The sequence below is a fragment of the Microtus oregoni genome, unplaced genomic scaffold, assembly GCF_018167655.1.
Source record: "Microtus oregoni isolate MIOR12 unplaced genomic scaffold, Mior012 000009F_ref0000495, whole genome shotgun sequence".
In the NCBI taxonomy this organism is placed as follows: Eukaryota; Metazoa; Chordata; class Mammalia; order Rodentia; family Cricetidae; genus Microtus; species Microtus oregoni.
The window spans coordinates 21053933-21069909 of record NW_024543068.1 but is presented as its reverse complement, the minus strand read 5'-3'; the positions used below and the strand labels follow the sequence as shown (position 1 = coordinate 21069909).

Here is a 15977-nt window from a genome sequence, read left to right as displayed (position 1 = left end):
CTCCAAACTGCGTTCTACCTAATTAGAAAGTGATCTTGAATATCAGAGGTCTTTGTAGAAGAGGAAGAGTTATAGACAGGAACTAGGATCACTGAACACCAGGGCAGGAACCTCTACGTCTCTTTTTTTGTCCGCAGATTTGGTATTTAAGAGATTTTTTTTTTTCTGAATCCTTTGGGATGGTTTCTTAATTTTTTCTTACTTCAGTGACTAGGGATTGAATTATAAAAAAAAAAAAAGTAGAAAGAAATATATGGGCCAGTTTATGAAACACAGAATGTTAGCAAGTGATGAGGTCATGCCATGTAGTACACGGAGCACCGAACAGCCATCCATCAGAATTAGCAGCTCGTTACTGTGGCCGCTCTTTAGACTGATTTCTGGCCTAAGTGACGCAGTAGCTTCCTTCCGATGTCAACTGAAGGGTAGGAACTGAGAGGCCTGGAAAAGGCGCCATGGATAAGTAACCCTAAATACAGTTAAAATCTGCTAGACTCAGGGGTGTTTGGGCTGTTTCCTTTCACTTCCTCGGTAGTGAAAAGGATTTTCTTGATTAATTGCTTTGATTTGTTAGATCTGAAAACTACTTCATTTCATAAACTAGTTGGAGCTGACAGGGTAGCTCGTGGGAGTCTTTGCCTAGCTAGTGTGAGGCCCTAGGTTTGAGCTGCATATGAATGAATGAACGAATGAATGATATAGGAAACTATCTGCTAACCAATCTCTGTCATTTATCAGCAAGCAACTTTTCCTTCTGTTGTTCAGAATATCAAAAATTACTCCTTCCAAACAGAGTGGGTGTTGTATGATGGCCCCCGTGTTAGTGGTACACGCACCCATGCATTCGGAAAGTGAGAAATCACACTTGCTGTGACCTACCTCTTTACATAGCCTCTGGATCTTAATCCAGAAACGTGTGCCCATCTTGCCCTTCTTACATGACACCCTCAGTAAAGGTCCTGGATGACTTTCCAACAGAATGACTTTCCTGAACTCCCACCACCTGAAGGAAGGGGCTTGAAGAGCTAAGGCTGTGTCCCCTGAGAGAAAGGTGACTGTAGGCTGCCTGGCAGGACCGTGGTAGCGGCTGTTTCTCATTCCGAAGGTCCCTCCCCTTCCCCCGGCTCCCCTCCCCCAGAGCCTAATCAAAGGATTAGCCTACAGGTTTGGAAAGAGCAGCGGCTGGAACTGCAGGCGCTTTCCCCCCAATTTCTCCTTGTGTTTAAATGCAGGAAGTCGAGAAACCTCTGGCTAACTGGACGCACAACTTGAAAGAGCTTCAAACTATGAAGGCGGACTTGAGCCGGCACATCCTGGCGGAGGACGTGACGGTTCTGAAGGAGCAGATTGAGCTTCTACACAGACAATGGGAGGATCTCTGCCTGAGAGTAAGTCAGCCAGCTTCAAAGTGCGGGGCTGAGGGGAGATGACTGAAGTGTCCCAAAGCCGAAGGAAAGGATCCCGACTTGTTGAAGTGGAGGCCCTATGGCCCTGGGACCCCTGTGCCCCCGCTGGTTCTGTTAGGAGGTAGCAACCGGTTTTAAGAGATTTGACCTCTTTGTCTCAGTGGGGTTCACAAAACAGCTTTGCACACTTCTGAGTTGTTTTGGGGTTTTTGTTTTGAGATCAGCTTAAGCTGGGAGGTAAGCAAGGGTCCTGCTGGCAGTGATTCTGCTTAGTGGCTCGCAGTGCGAATCAGAGACCCCTCCCCTAGGCCAAACACCAGAACCTAGATGCCCATAGGCTGGGAGGGGCTATCTGAGAGCCAGCCTTCCCTGCAGTCAGATGGTTGGTCCTAGGAGCTGGTTTTTAAACTCTGAAGTGATGGACTGTAGCCTAAGGCCCTCAGCTTCTACAGGATAAGACTGGAATTGTGCTCAGAGTATTACACAGTTCAAGTCTGTGGCAGGATCAAGGTGGAATTAAAGGGCTCAATTAATCTTAAAGATCCTTGTTTTAAGGATACATAATTCTCAGGAAAAGTTAATTCCTTAATCTTATTATTTTGTTTGTGCATGTGCGCGTGCGTGTGCGTGTGCGCATGAATTTGATGTTTGTAAATACCTGTGTTCTAAAGACGCTTTTAATTACATTTTGAAGTAAAAATACTCCATCAAAAACTCAGTTTTAGTAGTTACAGTGTGCTCTGCCTGTCTGTTAAATTGTTCCGATTCATGTTTTATGCAAAAGGAAATACTCAGAATCTTTAAAGTCTTCTAAGAGTCAAGAAAGCTCAAAGAGCATCCTCCAGATGGTCCTAATTGTTAGCATTGTGGACTCTATCCTGGCACAGAATGCCGGAACTCTTAGAAGCTAAAAAATGAATAGATGCCGGAGGAATGGGAGCAAAATGCTTGTTTCTCTAAGGGGGTAGATTTTCGGGCCTTTTAAACGCATGCGGCTGGACAGGACACAGAAGCAGGCATTTGGTATCTTGACCTCACTCTGCAAAGAGCAGAGGTTCTTTTGTGCGTGGTGAGAAAAATCTCAGGGGACTGCAGCCCCTATAAAGTGGGTGCTAAAACTTAAACCAAAAGAACTCCTCACTGCTCCATTTAAACTCTTAGGGTTTCAAAGACTTTTAGAAACTGAGAATAGCTGTACATTTAGGAAGGCTGGTTTGTAGCCTTCTAAGAAAGGAGGGAAGCCCCTTGGCTGGTGTTAGCATAACCGAACACTGGGTGTTTGGGGGTCAGCCTGCTTGCTCCAGACCAGTTTTTGGTGACATTTTTATGGTTTCCAGACAAAAGCTACAGTGTGCAAAGGCAAAGTAGATTAAATGAATTGTTTGGGGTTTTATTTTTTGTTTGTTTAAATACTCAAACACTTTTGCATCTTTTAAGTTTTCTGGTCATTTGCATTACTAATGATTGGCTGCTTTTTCTTTTAAATATTGTGATCTGGATGATACTTTTCAAAACAAGTAAGCTGAACACTGGCCTTCTGGATATATGGATTTGATCCGTTTTGAAAGGGAAAAGGTTTGGGCCACAAAGTTACAAGGTAGCAATCGGTGAATGTGTTACATACAAAGAACAGGGAAAACAAAGTTGAGCTATGTGTCTGTGTTTACCTAACCTTTCTGTGTAGTGGGGCTCGTCAGTGCAAACACACAGAGTGCAAATGCCATCCTTTCATCTTTTGTTAGTTTTTAGTGGCAGTCACCAAGGGTGGAAAAAAAACTTTTGTTAGTGCTGAGCCCTAGGTTTCGAGAGAACGAAACAGGTTTTAGAGACAGATGCTGACCCAAGTGAATGACATCGGTGTTCATTTGTGTTTGTGACCCTTGGGGGTGGGGTGGGGTGCTCACTTTTTTTGGGGGGAGCCAAGGGATTTTCCTTCCCGGCTAGCCTCAGCTACCAAAATGCATGTCATCCCTAGGTGGCTATCCGCAAGCAGGAGATTGAAGACAGGCTCAATTCATGGATCGTGTTCAATGAAAAAAACAAGGAATTGTGTGCTTGGCTGGTCCAGATGGAAAACAAAGTTCTACAGACAGCGGATATTAGCATTGAGGAGATGATTGAAAAGCTACAGAAGGTGAGTGGGGGCGGGGTGCCCACGTGGGTGCACTGAGGAGGGTCAAGGGCCTTTGCAGGCTCCAAGAGCCACAGTGCCACGTTGTTACATGGCAGTGTTCGTGTCTCAAGAGGACTCTTTTTGGTCTTTCCAAAGGAGGAAGTGAGAAAGGTAGGGAGCATGAACTGTCATAGGTGGACGCGGTGCTGAGGAAGGCTGCTTTCCCTCCGTTGGGAAGACTAGCCAGCGATGGTTTCTCTAGTTATTGTAATGTGGGACCCAAGTCAAAGAGGAAGTCAGCTTCGGGGACAGAAGTGACTTGAGCATCTCAAAACACCTCTCCATCAACCCTGGGGCCGGGGGGGAACCTTGGACCTCAGTCTGACTCAGTTGAGTCCATTTTGTTTCGGCTCCACATTTGTGAGGGGAAAACAAGGGGTTCTCATAGCCCCGGTGATAGAGTTCTTGCCTTTGCATGCATGAAGCCCCGAATTCAACCCTCAGCACAGCGAGGATAAAGAAAAAGAAAGTGCCTATAGGCAGGCATGGGAGCACCAACACTCAGGAGGCTGAGACAGGAGGACCATGAGCTGCAGGCCTGGGCTACACAGTGAGATAAAGTCACTACTGCCTTAAACACCTGGTAGTCACCTAGCTGATGTGAGCCATTCCTCGAAGAACTCTGTTGACAAGTATAAGATTTTTTTTTTTTTTTTTTTTTTTTTTTTGCCATTAACACTCATGTAGCCAGCGTGAGAGTACGTGCCTGCAATCCCATCACCTGGGAGGCGGAGGTGGGAATATTGCCTGGAGTTCAGTGGGAGACCCTGTCCGATAAAGCAAAAACAAACCCAAAGAGTGCATTAAGAGAGAACGGTGTGTGCCCTGGGCTGGAGAAGGACTGAGCTGGTGGTGATGGCTCGGGCCTTGTGCTTTGGTGTCTACCAGGATTGCATGGAAGAAATAAGCTCATTCAGTGAAAGCAAGCTGCAGCTGAAACAGATGGGCGAGCAGCTAATCAAGGCCAGCAGCAAGGCCAAGGCGGCCGAGATGGACGACAAGCTCAGCAAAATCAACGACCGCTGGCGGCATCTTTTCGATGTCATTGGATCGAGGTAAGAAGTGGTCCAAAATAATTCATGTCTACCTCTAGAGACTGCCTCCCAGAGCTGGCTAGCCAAGTTCAGTCGTCCTGCGTGGTAACCTGACAGGTTTATAAATGTCCAGGTTTGTAGTTCGGGGGAGAGGAGCAGGAATTCTGATTTGAACAATAATTGGAGATGATATTTTAGTAAAATTTGACATGAATTAGATGTGTGTGCATGGAGGGTGTCTAGGGATTAAATTCAGCCTCACAAACATGCTAGACAAAGCACTTTAGCATGAGCTACCATTTTGATTGCTGCTGCTGCTGTTGTTGAGAGCGGGATTTGGCTATGTTCCCCAGGCTGACCTCCAACCAATCTTCCCTCCTCTGCCTCCCAAGCAGCCAGAGTACTTGCCACTATGCCCAGCTGGATTTGTTTTAAACAAGAGTCAGAAACTTGGTGTGGAAAGAGATCCTAAAGGGGAGGTCTCATGGGAACTGTCACTCTCTGCTGGAATGAGCATGTCCCCCCATGAAATAATGCCTGCCTGTTCCTGCCTCACTCTGTGTAGCAGCCAGGGGGTCCTTGATGCCCCCACAGCAGGAGCCCAGTGTGCACTGCTAAGGGTCCTTTGTGACCATGCACCTGGTGTGATGGGCACCAGGTCCCCTGGGGGACACAACTGGAGTAGCATCTTCTTCTCAGATGTGACCACAAATCAAAGCTCTGTCCTCCGGTGCCATGTTGTCCAAAATAGAGCTGGTGATATTTCCTCCCCATCAACAACCAATGGTGATGCCCAGAGCTTTTAGATGGCTTTTGTTTTCAAGTCTTCCATATAAAGACAGCACTCCCCCCACCCCAACCCCCCAAAACTACATGTTTTTCTATTGCAGCCTGGTCTTCCGAGACATCTTATTTTGGGATCATTTGTGCAACATTGTCTGCCACTGGCCTGGTACATGTTTACAGGACAGTGTGCCCAGCATGAACATGTGATTGATTTGGAACTTAGAGGGGAGCCTGGAGAGCATATTAAGGTTTGGAGAGGGAGAAGAATAGGATGCTGTTAGTCATGTGTCCTATCCTTTACCTCTCTGATCACTGGAAACCATAAGTGAGCCCGACTCAGCAGAGGCAGGGACTAAGTGGTGTTTGCATAGCGGGCAGGAAGTAAGACGGGTCCATTACATTAATAGGAGTGGCTATTTGGCAGCAATAAAGCCAAGCATATGGGGAGTCCAGATTCTATCTTCTCCTGAGAGTGGAGGGGCGGAGACAAGGAAAGAGCCATCCCAGATGGTCCTGAGTGAAGGCTTGAAAGTCCCGAGAACCACTGCAGGCAGAGAGACCCTTGTTGTGAGCAAACAGGCAGGCTGCGGAGCAGAAGACAAGCCACCCAGGAAGGGACAGGAAGCCCCATTGGCACAGTATAAGAAATGACCCTGGGAGAGATGGGAGCTTTGACTGTCAGCCACAGATTTGGCCTCCTCAGTCAAGTCTGAGTCCATTGTGGTCCCCCAGTGGTGACAGAGTTCCTAAAGAATGACCAGGGGAACTGGTTAGAAGATGAGGCAGGACTGAATTTAGCTTCAATTTACCGTTTGAAAAAGAAGCAGGACAGTAGCAAGACTTCGTTTTGAGCCTCTGCTGGCTTTCCTGTGCACTCTAAGTCTCTAAGCCTGTTTCCAAATCTTCTGTCGGGGTCCCGTGCTAGCCCGGACCCTCAATTATTTCTCTACCAGACCCCAACACAAACTATCTCTGGACTGGCGTGGAGGAGACGGGAATAAAGACACGACTTCCATGGTTTCATCGGGAGGGAGATTCTCAGAGGTCCCTTGTGATATCCTGGGTTCACGTCCTGAAAAATTCCCCCATTTATTCTCTAAACAGTCTTTATACCAAAACTTAACAGAGGGTGAAATACATTAGTATTCTGTCTCCTAGGTAACCAGGTGAATGGCCTTTTGTCAATCCACAACTACCTGTCTGTTGTGTACGCTAGCTGTCATGGGTAGGCTTGAATCAGCATCTCTATAAGGCATCCTCCAAATTACAAAGGAAGGAGCAAAACATCCTGACCTTTTGTTAGGTTAGCGGCAGCCTGCCTGGCAGGCTACATGACCCGTCTCAGGTGTGGCCTATGGATTGATGGCTTGGCTGCCATGCCATATAGAAATATGGGCCTACAATCTTCCCAGTGTGTCCAACAGCACATCACAAGCTGCTGTGCCCGCTTCAGATACATGACAAGTGTTGCTCATTTGACATAGGACCAGAAGAGCATGGAGAAGCCTGTGTGTGGACTAGTAATCTGTCATTTTCATTGTAAAGTGGAAGCAGATCCTTCCTCCACGAGGCCGAGGATGCCATTAAATTTATTCCCATTGCTGGGCAGGCACGGAGGCTCGCTGGGTAAAAAGTACTTCTGGTGCAAGCCTAATGATAGGAGTTCGACTCCCAGAAGCCAAGTAGTGGTGGAAAGAGAGAACTCACTCCAGCAGTTTCTCCTCTGGCTTCCACACGGGCTGTGTGGCACATGTGTGCTGGCTCTCACCTCTCTTATCCACACACATAATAAACTCAATTTTAAATCATTAATTGTTCCCAGGGCTGAGAACACTGTCCCGTGTATTTGTTGAATGAATAAGCATTCTAGTAGATGAGATTAAGAATTTGTTTTTGGTGGGTGAATCGTGGCTCTGCTGGTGTTGTCTTTATGGTCCACGTCAGCTTGGGTACTTGACACTAATCAAGGGTGTGATGACATCACACTTGCTCGTGGGTCATTCAGGAGTAAGACCTAGCTTATGCTTCTGAAGAAGAGAGTAGCATGCCTTCGTCAGTTATATCCTCTGCAGAGGTTAGCAGGCTGTTGGTGTCTCTGTCTCTCCGGCTGCCCATCTCTGGCCAGTTGCCTGGGGGAAGAAGAGAAAACAGCCGCTGGGAGTTCATCCGCCTTCTTGGCCATAGCAGTTGGCAACAATAGCAAGTATCTTGACTGCCAACTGAGTTCTTAACAATATGCTTTGATGCATGATGTCACTTGATCTTTTGGGTACACTTATTGATGGGGGAGGGCTAGAGATGCGTGCCACATCATATGGTGGAGGCCCGAGGTCAACCTGCGGGAGTCTCCTTCCACTATGTGGATCCCAGGGTTCAAGTCAGTAGACGTGGCAAGACCTACTTGCTGAGCCATCAATTTTCAATGTAATTCTGAAAGGTTGGTACCATCATCCCATGTTACTGATAAAGAAACTGAGGGCTGAAGTTGAGTAACTTGTACAAACCAAGGCAGCTGACAATGCAACTAGGATCTCAACTCAGACAGTTGTCACCCCCGTGCCACCCTATACCCTTCTAGTTGAAAGCACACAATGACTAAAACTTATGGGATCTTCACCATAGACCTAAGTTAAAGTTGAAGGCTTAGCATGGTGTTCAGTACTCTAAAACCCACTGAAGCAGGTCTATTCACTGGTTTAAAAAAAAAAAAGTAAAGAAAAAGCCCCCCCCCCAATCTAGTACTTTGGTTTTATTCACAATTATTTTAAAAATAATTAGTACAACACAACAGGTTTCTTTTTTAATTGATTTTTATTGAGCTCTACATTTTACTCTGTTCCCCTCCCTGCTTCTCCCCTCTTCTTCAACCCTCCCCCAAGGTCCCCATGCTCCCAATTTACTCAGGAGATCTTGTCTTTTTCTACTTTCCATGTAGATTAGATCCACATATGTCTCTCTTAGGATCCTCATTGTTGTCTAGGTTCTCTGGGATTATGATTTGTAGGCTGATTCTTTGCTTTATGTTTAGAAACCATTTATGAGTGAGTACATATGATAATTGGCTTTCTGGGTCTGGGTTACCTTACTCAAAATGTTTTCTAGCTCCATCTATTTTCCTACAAAATTAAAGATGTCATTATTTATTTTCTGCTGTGTAGTACTCCATTGTGTAAATGTACCACATTTTCTTTATCCATTCTTTGGTCGATGGGCATTTAGGTTGTTTCCAGGTTCTGGCTATGACAAATAATGCTACTGTGAACATAGTTGAGCACATGTCCTTGTGGCACAATTGAGCTTCCTTTGGATAGATACCCAAAAGTGGTATTACTGGGTCTTGAGGAAGGTTGTTTCCTAATTTTCTGAGAAATCGCCACACTGACATCCAAAGGGGTTGTACCAGCTTGCATTCCCACCAGCAATGCAGAAGTATTCCCTCTTCCCCACAACCTCTTCAGCATAAGTTGTCATCGATGTTTTTGATCTTAGCCTGTAAGAATTTATAAGTGTAAAATGAAATCTCAGAATTGTTTGATTTGCATTTCTCTGATGACTAAGGATGTTGAACATTTTCTTAAGTGTCCTTCAGCCATTTTAGATTCCTCTGTTGAGAGTTCTCTGCTTAGGTCCAGGAATACAAGGAACGAACATACCTAAACGTAATAAAGGCAATATACAGCAAACCAACAGCCAACATCAAACTAAATGGAGAGACACTCCCAGCGATCCCACTGAAATCAGGAACAAGACAAGGTTGTCCACTCTCTCCATATCTATTCAGTATAGTTCTTGAGGTCCTAGTTAGAGCAATAAGACACAAGAGGTTTCTTAAAGCAATATTATCATCTGACCATCCCAGACAGCCAGGCTTCTGGGGAGGTGAGCAGAACCAGGCTCCTGAAATAACACTGCAAGGTCAGCCCACGCCTTCATTTACAGAAGGGAAACTGCCAATCAGAGAAGGGAAATGACGTCCACTCAGGGTGGGAACAGGAACCAGAGTGTTGTTGGAGGCCGCTTGTTCATTCCCGGCTTCCCAGAGCCACACAATAATCACTCAGAAACTGTATTAATTAAATCACTGCTTGACCAATGACTTAAGCGTATTGCTAGCTAGCTCTTATATGTTTGGTTAACCCATTTCTATTATTTTATATTTTACCACAAGGCTGGTGGCCTACTGGCAAGGTTCCAGCTGGCAGCTTGTGTCTTTCCCCTCTGGTGGCTCCATGGAGGCTCCCTGACTCTGCCTTTTTTTTCTCCCAGCATTCAGTTTAGTTTTCCCTGCCTTGCTCTGTTCCCTTATAGCTCTGCTGTAGGCCCAAAGCAGTTTCTTTATTAATCAGTGATATTCACAGCATACAGAGGGGAATCCCACATCACCAGAGTCTGTCTGTCTCACTGCACAAAGCATCTTCAGGGCATGCTAGGCTCTTGTAGGATGCTGACTTTCCAGGGCACTGTGTTAAATTTTTTTCTGAAACCTAGAACTTGATGCCAGGTACTGTCTACTAGAAGACAGTGGTTCTCTGGCTTCAGTGTGCATCACAACCTGCCTCAGTGTCCCACATCTAGAGCTGCTCCATCCAGGGATCTGGGTGAGGCGCCAAGACCTTCATTCCTAACATGTGTCCAGATGTGGTATCGAGGTGTGGTGCTCTTGATGGGAAGTCTGTTTGGGAAACACATGAGCAATGGAGTGAAGTAAATCAGAAATTTTCAGATAAGTCTTGAGCCTCCATCTCCATGCTGAGAAACCATGTACACGCTTCCTGTCCCCATGGCGGGACATCTGTGAGGATCAAGATCCAGATGAGAGAGTGTCAAGACAATCACGGATCCAGCCACACACATCTGCCTCATGGCATCTCACAGCCCCAAGTTCATGGGTTGGCTAGATGGCTGGCCAATGAGATCTTGGCAATGCACTTGTCTTCTTGCTTCCTATACACCCCACCCCCGAGCTAGGGCTACACGTATGTATATCACCATGCCCAGCTTTTATGTAGGTGCTGGGGATCTGAACACAGGTTCTCACGCTCGTGTGACACTTTACCACCTGAGCTATCACCTCAGCCCTGGGGTGGGACCATTTTTAAAGACTATTGCTAGTGGTGTGGGCAAATGAGCTGATGAAAATGGCCAGGGCCTGGAAGATCTCCCCTGTATGAGGATCATTACTGGCCGTACTCAGTTTGTTTAGCTACAGTTTCTAAGGAAAGCATCGCTACTTTTCTCTTGAATGCCGCCTCAGTGGCATCACCGTGAATAGGCTTAGTATCCTTATGCTAGTAGTGTATGAAGGAGAGACCCGAGTAACAGGTAAACAAAAGACTAGACCCTCCCTGTTGACATTGGGTGGCTCTTTTGTTGTCAGAAATATCAAGTCCATGGAAAGACACTGGAAGGAACTAAATGTGCTTCTCACATTTCCCCTACCGTCGCACAAAGCCTATCAAGTTTATACTAATAGCAAGCAAGATGTTGTCATTTGAGCTCAACAGTTATTACCCTGGCAACCATCGGTTACGATTGCTTTTCATCCCTTTTCATGGCTCTCTTCCTAACTGTAGTTTCTCAAGGTCACCGTGAAAGACCAAACCAGTCAGAAAGCTGTCTCAGCTTAGCCACCGCAGGTGCCTGGAAGGAGCTGGGGGGCTGCTGGGCGTAGGGAAGGGGTAGCTGGAGGTTGGCCTCCACACTTCCCTTTCCCTTGCCATCAGCCCAGTCATTCCACTTCTGGAGCATATGACTTCTGTTACCCTGCAGAAATGTCTTCCTGGGAGCCTAGGGCTACCCCAAGGGGAAAGCAGCCATCAGCAGATGGGAAGCAACTGGCCCAATGTGCGTAGTCAGGGAATAAACCTCAGTGTCCGGTACTTACAAGGTCACAAAAACAGCCCAGAATGCGGGCATGAACAAAACAGACACTACAATTAGGAGAAAGGTTGCCAAGCCTCTCCCCTGGCAAAGGAGGCTTGCTCTCAAGGTGGTGGGGCATGGTAACGGCCAAGTGAGAGGTTGTAGGAACACAGGTGATCACGTCTCAAAATGAGGGAAGAGGCCAGCCTGACCCATTTCCACAGGAGACTCCCATGTTCTACATTTTGGAGAACCTAGGAAGGAGGAGCTAAAATCGCTTCCTCTATCTTAAGGTTCATTTCTACTGCAAGGTGGGGTCCCTCTGCAGCAATCAGTGGCAGAGTCCATGAACTCTGGCCTTCTCAGGCAGGACTGAAGATCTCCAGCAAGAGGAAAACTCCTCAGGGCAATGTCGTCTTCGGGGCTGAGGAAGGCGCCCCTGCATGGCTCAGGCTTCAGGCTGCACTGCTGCTTATAAACATGACACAGAGAAATTATAGACCAGAAATCACCCCCCCCCCCCCCGCCCCACCATGTTCCAAGTCTAAATGTCTCCTCCCTGGCTTTACAGCTCTTCATACGTATCACGGTGCCAAGATAAGGCTGGGACTTTCTCCTCTCAGCCTTGCAATCCTGTAACGTCAGAACAAAGGCTGTGTGTGTGTGAAGAGAGCTGGAGAAGAGACATGTTCTTTATTGTAAGCAGGGTGGGGGGGCAGGTTAAAAATTGCAGAGCAAAGAAAAGGTGTCTTCCTTCCAACCAGCATCGCCGGGTGCCCGTGAGCCAGCCAGTGGTGGTGCCTCGGATGAGGAGCCTTGGGGAGGGTCTGGTTGGAAGATGCTGAGCCAGTGAATGAAGAGGGCAGGCTGGGCAGGGGGAGGGGCTGCCTGGCCAGGAGGTGGAGGTGCAGCCGGGAACTTGGAGCGTCCGCGGAAACCCAAGGAATGGTTTTTTCTCATAAACAGTAAGTGTCATTTCAGCTGACAGCCACACCCGCGACCCAGGTGGCCGCTGCTCTGTGTGTGTGCCTTGCTGTTTTGGTTACAGTGGAGATCTCCGATGAGATGGTGGCTGCGGAGTGTGTGCGCGCTCAGCCATTCGGGGGATGGGTTCTCTCCCGGCGTCAGCATGCTTGTGGTGGCTGCAGTCTGCCTCTGACAGGCCGGCAGGGATGCGATTATGCTGTGCAGAAAATAACAATATCCTGGCATTAAAAAGAAAATGCTCCAAAGCAGCAGTTGGCTCTAAAATGTCTTGTATGTACTGTCTGTGCCTTCAAATCAGGGCGTGGAAATTAATAATTTTACTGTGAAGATATTTAGCTCTGTAAAAAGATAAAATTGTGCAGGCTTGGTACAGGGTGCTTAGCAACTGACAGCTGCCCATACATAGGTTTGAGTATTTATTTTGGTCCGGATTTAGATACTTTTGATCGTTTCAGCCCAGATTCAGATACTTTTGATCTTTTCAGCTCTCCTTACTAATTTTTGTTACAATGTCCACATCAACGTAGGCGTCTCTTAACTTACACTGACTTGACCTTCTATAATCTAACTGTATGCTGCTTACCATGAGAACAGAGCTGAAAGGTATATTACTCCATGTGCATGAATAGGAATTTTTCCAGACAAAAATGTTTTTGATATTTACAGCCTTGTGCATACATAGCAAGACTCCTGCTTGCTATATGCACTTGCCATATTACCAACTCACCTTCATTTTGACCGCTCTGGAAGAAGAGCCGTGTTTTTCAGGGTTACATTCTGAGCCATCTCTAGTTAAGATGAAAGAAAAACTTTATTAGTCTTGATCACGCCCTGTTTCTCTACCCATAATTCCTGTAATAGAACCCTTCTATTCTACTCTTAGGCATAATTTTAATTTGGTTTAATTTCGTAGAAAAATGACTTTTGGCATGGATGGCTTCTCCTTTCATCTAGCAATATTGTTTTGATAATCAGTCCTAGAATTCAGCTCAGGAAACCCTATGTTTGTTTCTTCAGGGTGTATGTCCTATGTTCAGAGATAATACATGAGAAATATTACCTGTGTGACCATGGGCAAAGTGCAGAGGTGGGAGCCACATAAACTGCCTACGGGGTTGATGCCATGCAGCATCTTGTTGGCAGGCTGGTCTCTGACCAGATTCCCTCATTTTCTGATGTTAAGTAGAGATCTCAGTGTTTGGAGAGTGTTTGGTCAGCCCTCGGGATTAAGAGGTCAACCCTCCGGATTAGCAAAGGACACATGCTTCCTGACCCAAGGAAGGGGACAGTTGAGTTACAGCATCCACAGGGAGCAGAACTATATAAACTTCAACAATGCATCCCTTGGTTCTTGGAACTGATTGTCCGGTGATTGCCTGAGAAACATTCTGATTCCAGCGTACTGGAGCTGTCGGGACTGCAGGCAGAGGTTAAACAACAGAGCAAGCTAGACTCTGCCTGGGTGAAGCGCGCTCTCTCTGTCTCTGTCTCTCTTCCCTAAGTCTACTTGTTATCAATAGGTTAGAGTGCCTCTCACAGCAGAGCAGCGAGTTGCTTTGAAGGCAAAGTGTTTTGGTGTCATCTGGTCTTTAAAATAGGGCAGAGCCATCATTTTTGATGGAAAAGACACACTGGTGACTGTCGCTTCCTCACCCAGTAGGGCTGCCTGAAACTGTATCGCAACATCAAAGTTGCATCAGCTCTGTGGGACTTAAGACCCATCTTCGAGTTACCATGGAATCCTCACAATGTGCATAGGACGCAAAACAAAAGCACATGGTTAAATGTATACTGAAAGAAATCCATGGAAGGGAAACATGGGCAGTAGTATATCTGTGACTCCGAGCCTCTTCCCATGCTGGCTACCAGCCACGAGCCACAGCAGCTTGTGACTCCTCTATATCCTGGATCTGAATCATGTTCCCTGACAGCAACAAAACCTGTCTTCTACCCCCATCTATGCACATCTGTTTGTGCAAGGTACGTGACAAGCCACAGGGGCCAGACTGCCAGAGGTTGGAATCTTGCCCCTGCTATTTAATGGCCCACATGACCAAGGCTGGTTATTTCACCCATGAGCCTGTTTCCCCCAACTGTCCAATGGGAATAATGATGGTACTTGTGAGCATCTTTGGGAGGATTAAATGAGCTGTTAAGCATGTAAGATACAGCAGGCCTGACATATGTTAGCATATGTCATAAATGTTAGCAGGTTACATGGATGTTTCATTTTGGCACTGTGGTTTATTGATGGGTTACAAACCATTCCGATGTAGGTATTTTAAAGGAACGGGCTACATGTGAAAAGGCTTGTACCTTTACCTCAAATGCTCAAGTACATACTTTAGATTCTTTTTCTATTTTGGAATATTTGCATATTTATGAGAACTCTCAGGAATCCACTGGCATTTCTCACACACAGTCCAAAGGTAATTCTGTATGTCTTTAGTGCACCTGTCTTGACTGTAGCCATCATATAAGGTCTGACGTGGGATTTTTTTACTGGTAATGACATGATACAGCACCCAGAAAGTTTGGACTTTTGAGCATTACAGGTTACAGTTTTTAGATTAGGATGTCCCGTCCTTATTTTATTTCCATTCTCCATTGCTCTGCCTTGAGCACTTCACTTTGAATGCCACAGCCACAGTTCTAGGAGGGCTAAGCAAATTGTTCTCTCCTTCTCCAGGAGCTATGACATCCCTAACTTCTGGTTGGCAGAAGTAAACACGGCCATGCCTAGGCCATCGTGTGTTAGCTCCCTGTGTATAGAAAGTGGTCTCCCCAGACCTCTTCTTGTTAAAATAAGAAAAGAAAGTGCTGTGACTCTCATAGTGGCATGGGATTCGGTGCCGGCTGTTAGCATGGTGAGCTGCCATCCTGGGAAGAGGGGAAGGGCAAGCAGGAGGCAGTAGGATGCTCACTGAGCATGAGCACTGGTCTCTACCATCAAGAAGTGCTCATGGCCAGGCCTCTTCTCCAGCCAGAGATTTTTAGGAGGTCAGCCCCTCATAACTGTGTGGACCGCTGCTGGGCCTTACAGAGTCAGGGTGGTAAGATGAAGTCAGACAGACTCAATGGTAAACCACGGGAATGAAGACAGGATCTAGGTTACAGCTGTATCCAGGCCTGGCCCGGATTCGGTTACTTCCTTTTCAATAAATCATCTCGTGGCTTTGAAGGGGACTGTGTCCTGCTGCAGGTGTGCAGTTTGGAAAATGTACCTCCTTGAAAATGATTATTCCTGGGCCATTGTCCTCATCAGAGACTGTCCCAAATGGCCTTCACGTCCATCTCCTGCCTTCCTCCCAGCTAACCGAGTGAAGCCAGAACTCAAACCTAAGCCCTTGCAGACTACATGGCCTGCCTTCAAGCCTCCCTGTCTCAGGGAGCTACAAAGAATAAAATACCCGGGAACGAAGGTAGCAAAGTCCAGGGCCAGCTGGCTACAGTGTTACAGCATCCATGTCCTGGTCAGCATCAGAAGAGTTAATGTTGCCGAACATCTGTTATGTTCCAGTGGTTATCTGTTGCCTTGATCCCGCATCACCTGCAAGATGCTTAATTTTATAGATAATAAGGACACTTGGAGTCTGAGTCAAGAATCTTGCAGGGGTGTAGAGCTTACAGATGGTAGGTGGTGGTTGACAGGGCTCTAACAATCCTGGTCTGCTCGACTCCAGTGCTCTGGTCTTATCCCTATTGCTGAGGTTTGAGAGACCTCAGAGG

The 15977-nt window shown here is 46.6% G+C and overlaps 1 protein-coding gene across 4 annotated transcripts in view; it reads left to right on the top strand.

Annotated features, from left to right (window-relative positions):
• The window catches only part of Syne2 (spectrin repeat containing nuclear envelope protein 2), a 135599-nt gene that overhangs the window by 93783 nt on the left and 25839 nt on the right, over positions 1-15977 (top strand). For 2 of the 4 annotated variants that reach the window (XM_041658050.1, XM_041658049.1), the window contains exons 48-50: positions 1233-1388; positions 3382-3540; positions 4468-4634. In XM_041658050.1, coding sequence (XP_041513984.1) covers positions 1233-1388; positions 3382-3540; positions 4468-4634 — 482 coding nt within the window. The other 2 variants (XM_041658053.1, XM_041658052.1) reach the window with 2 other exon arrangements.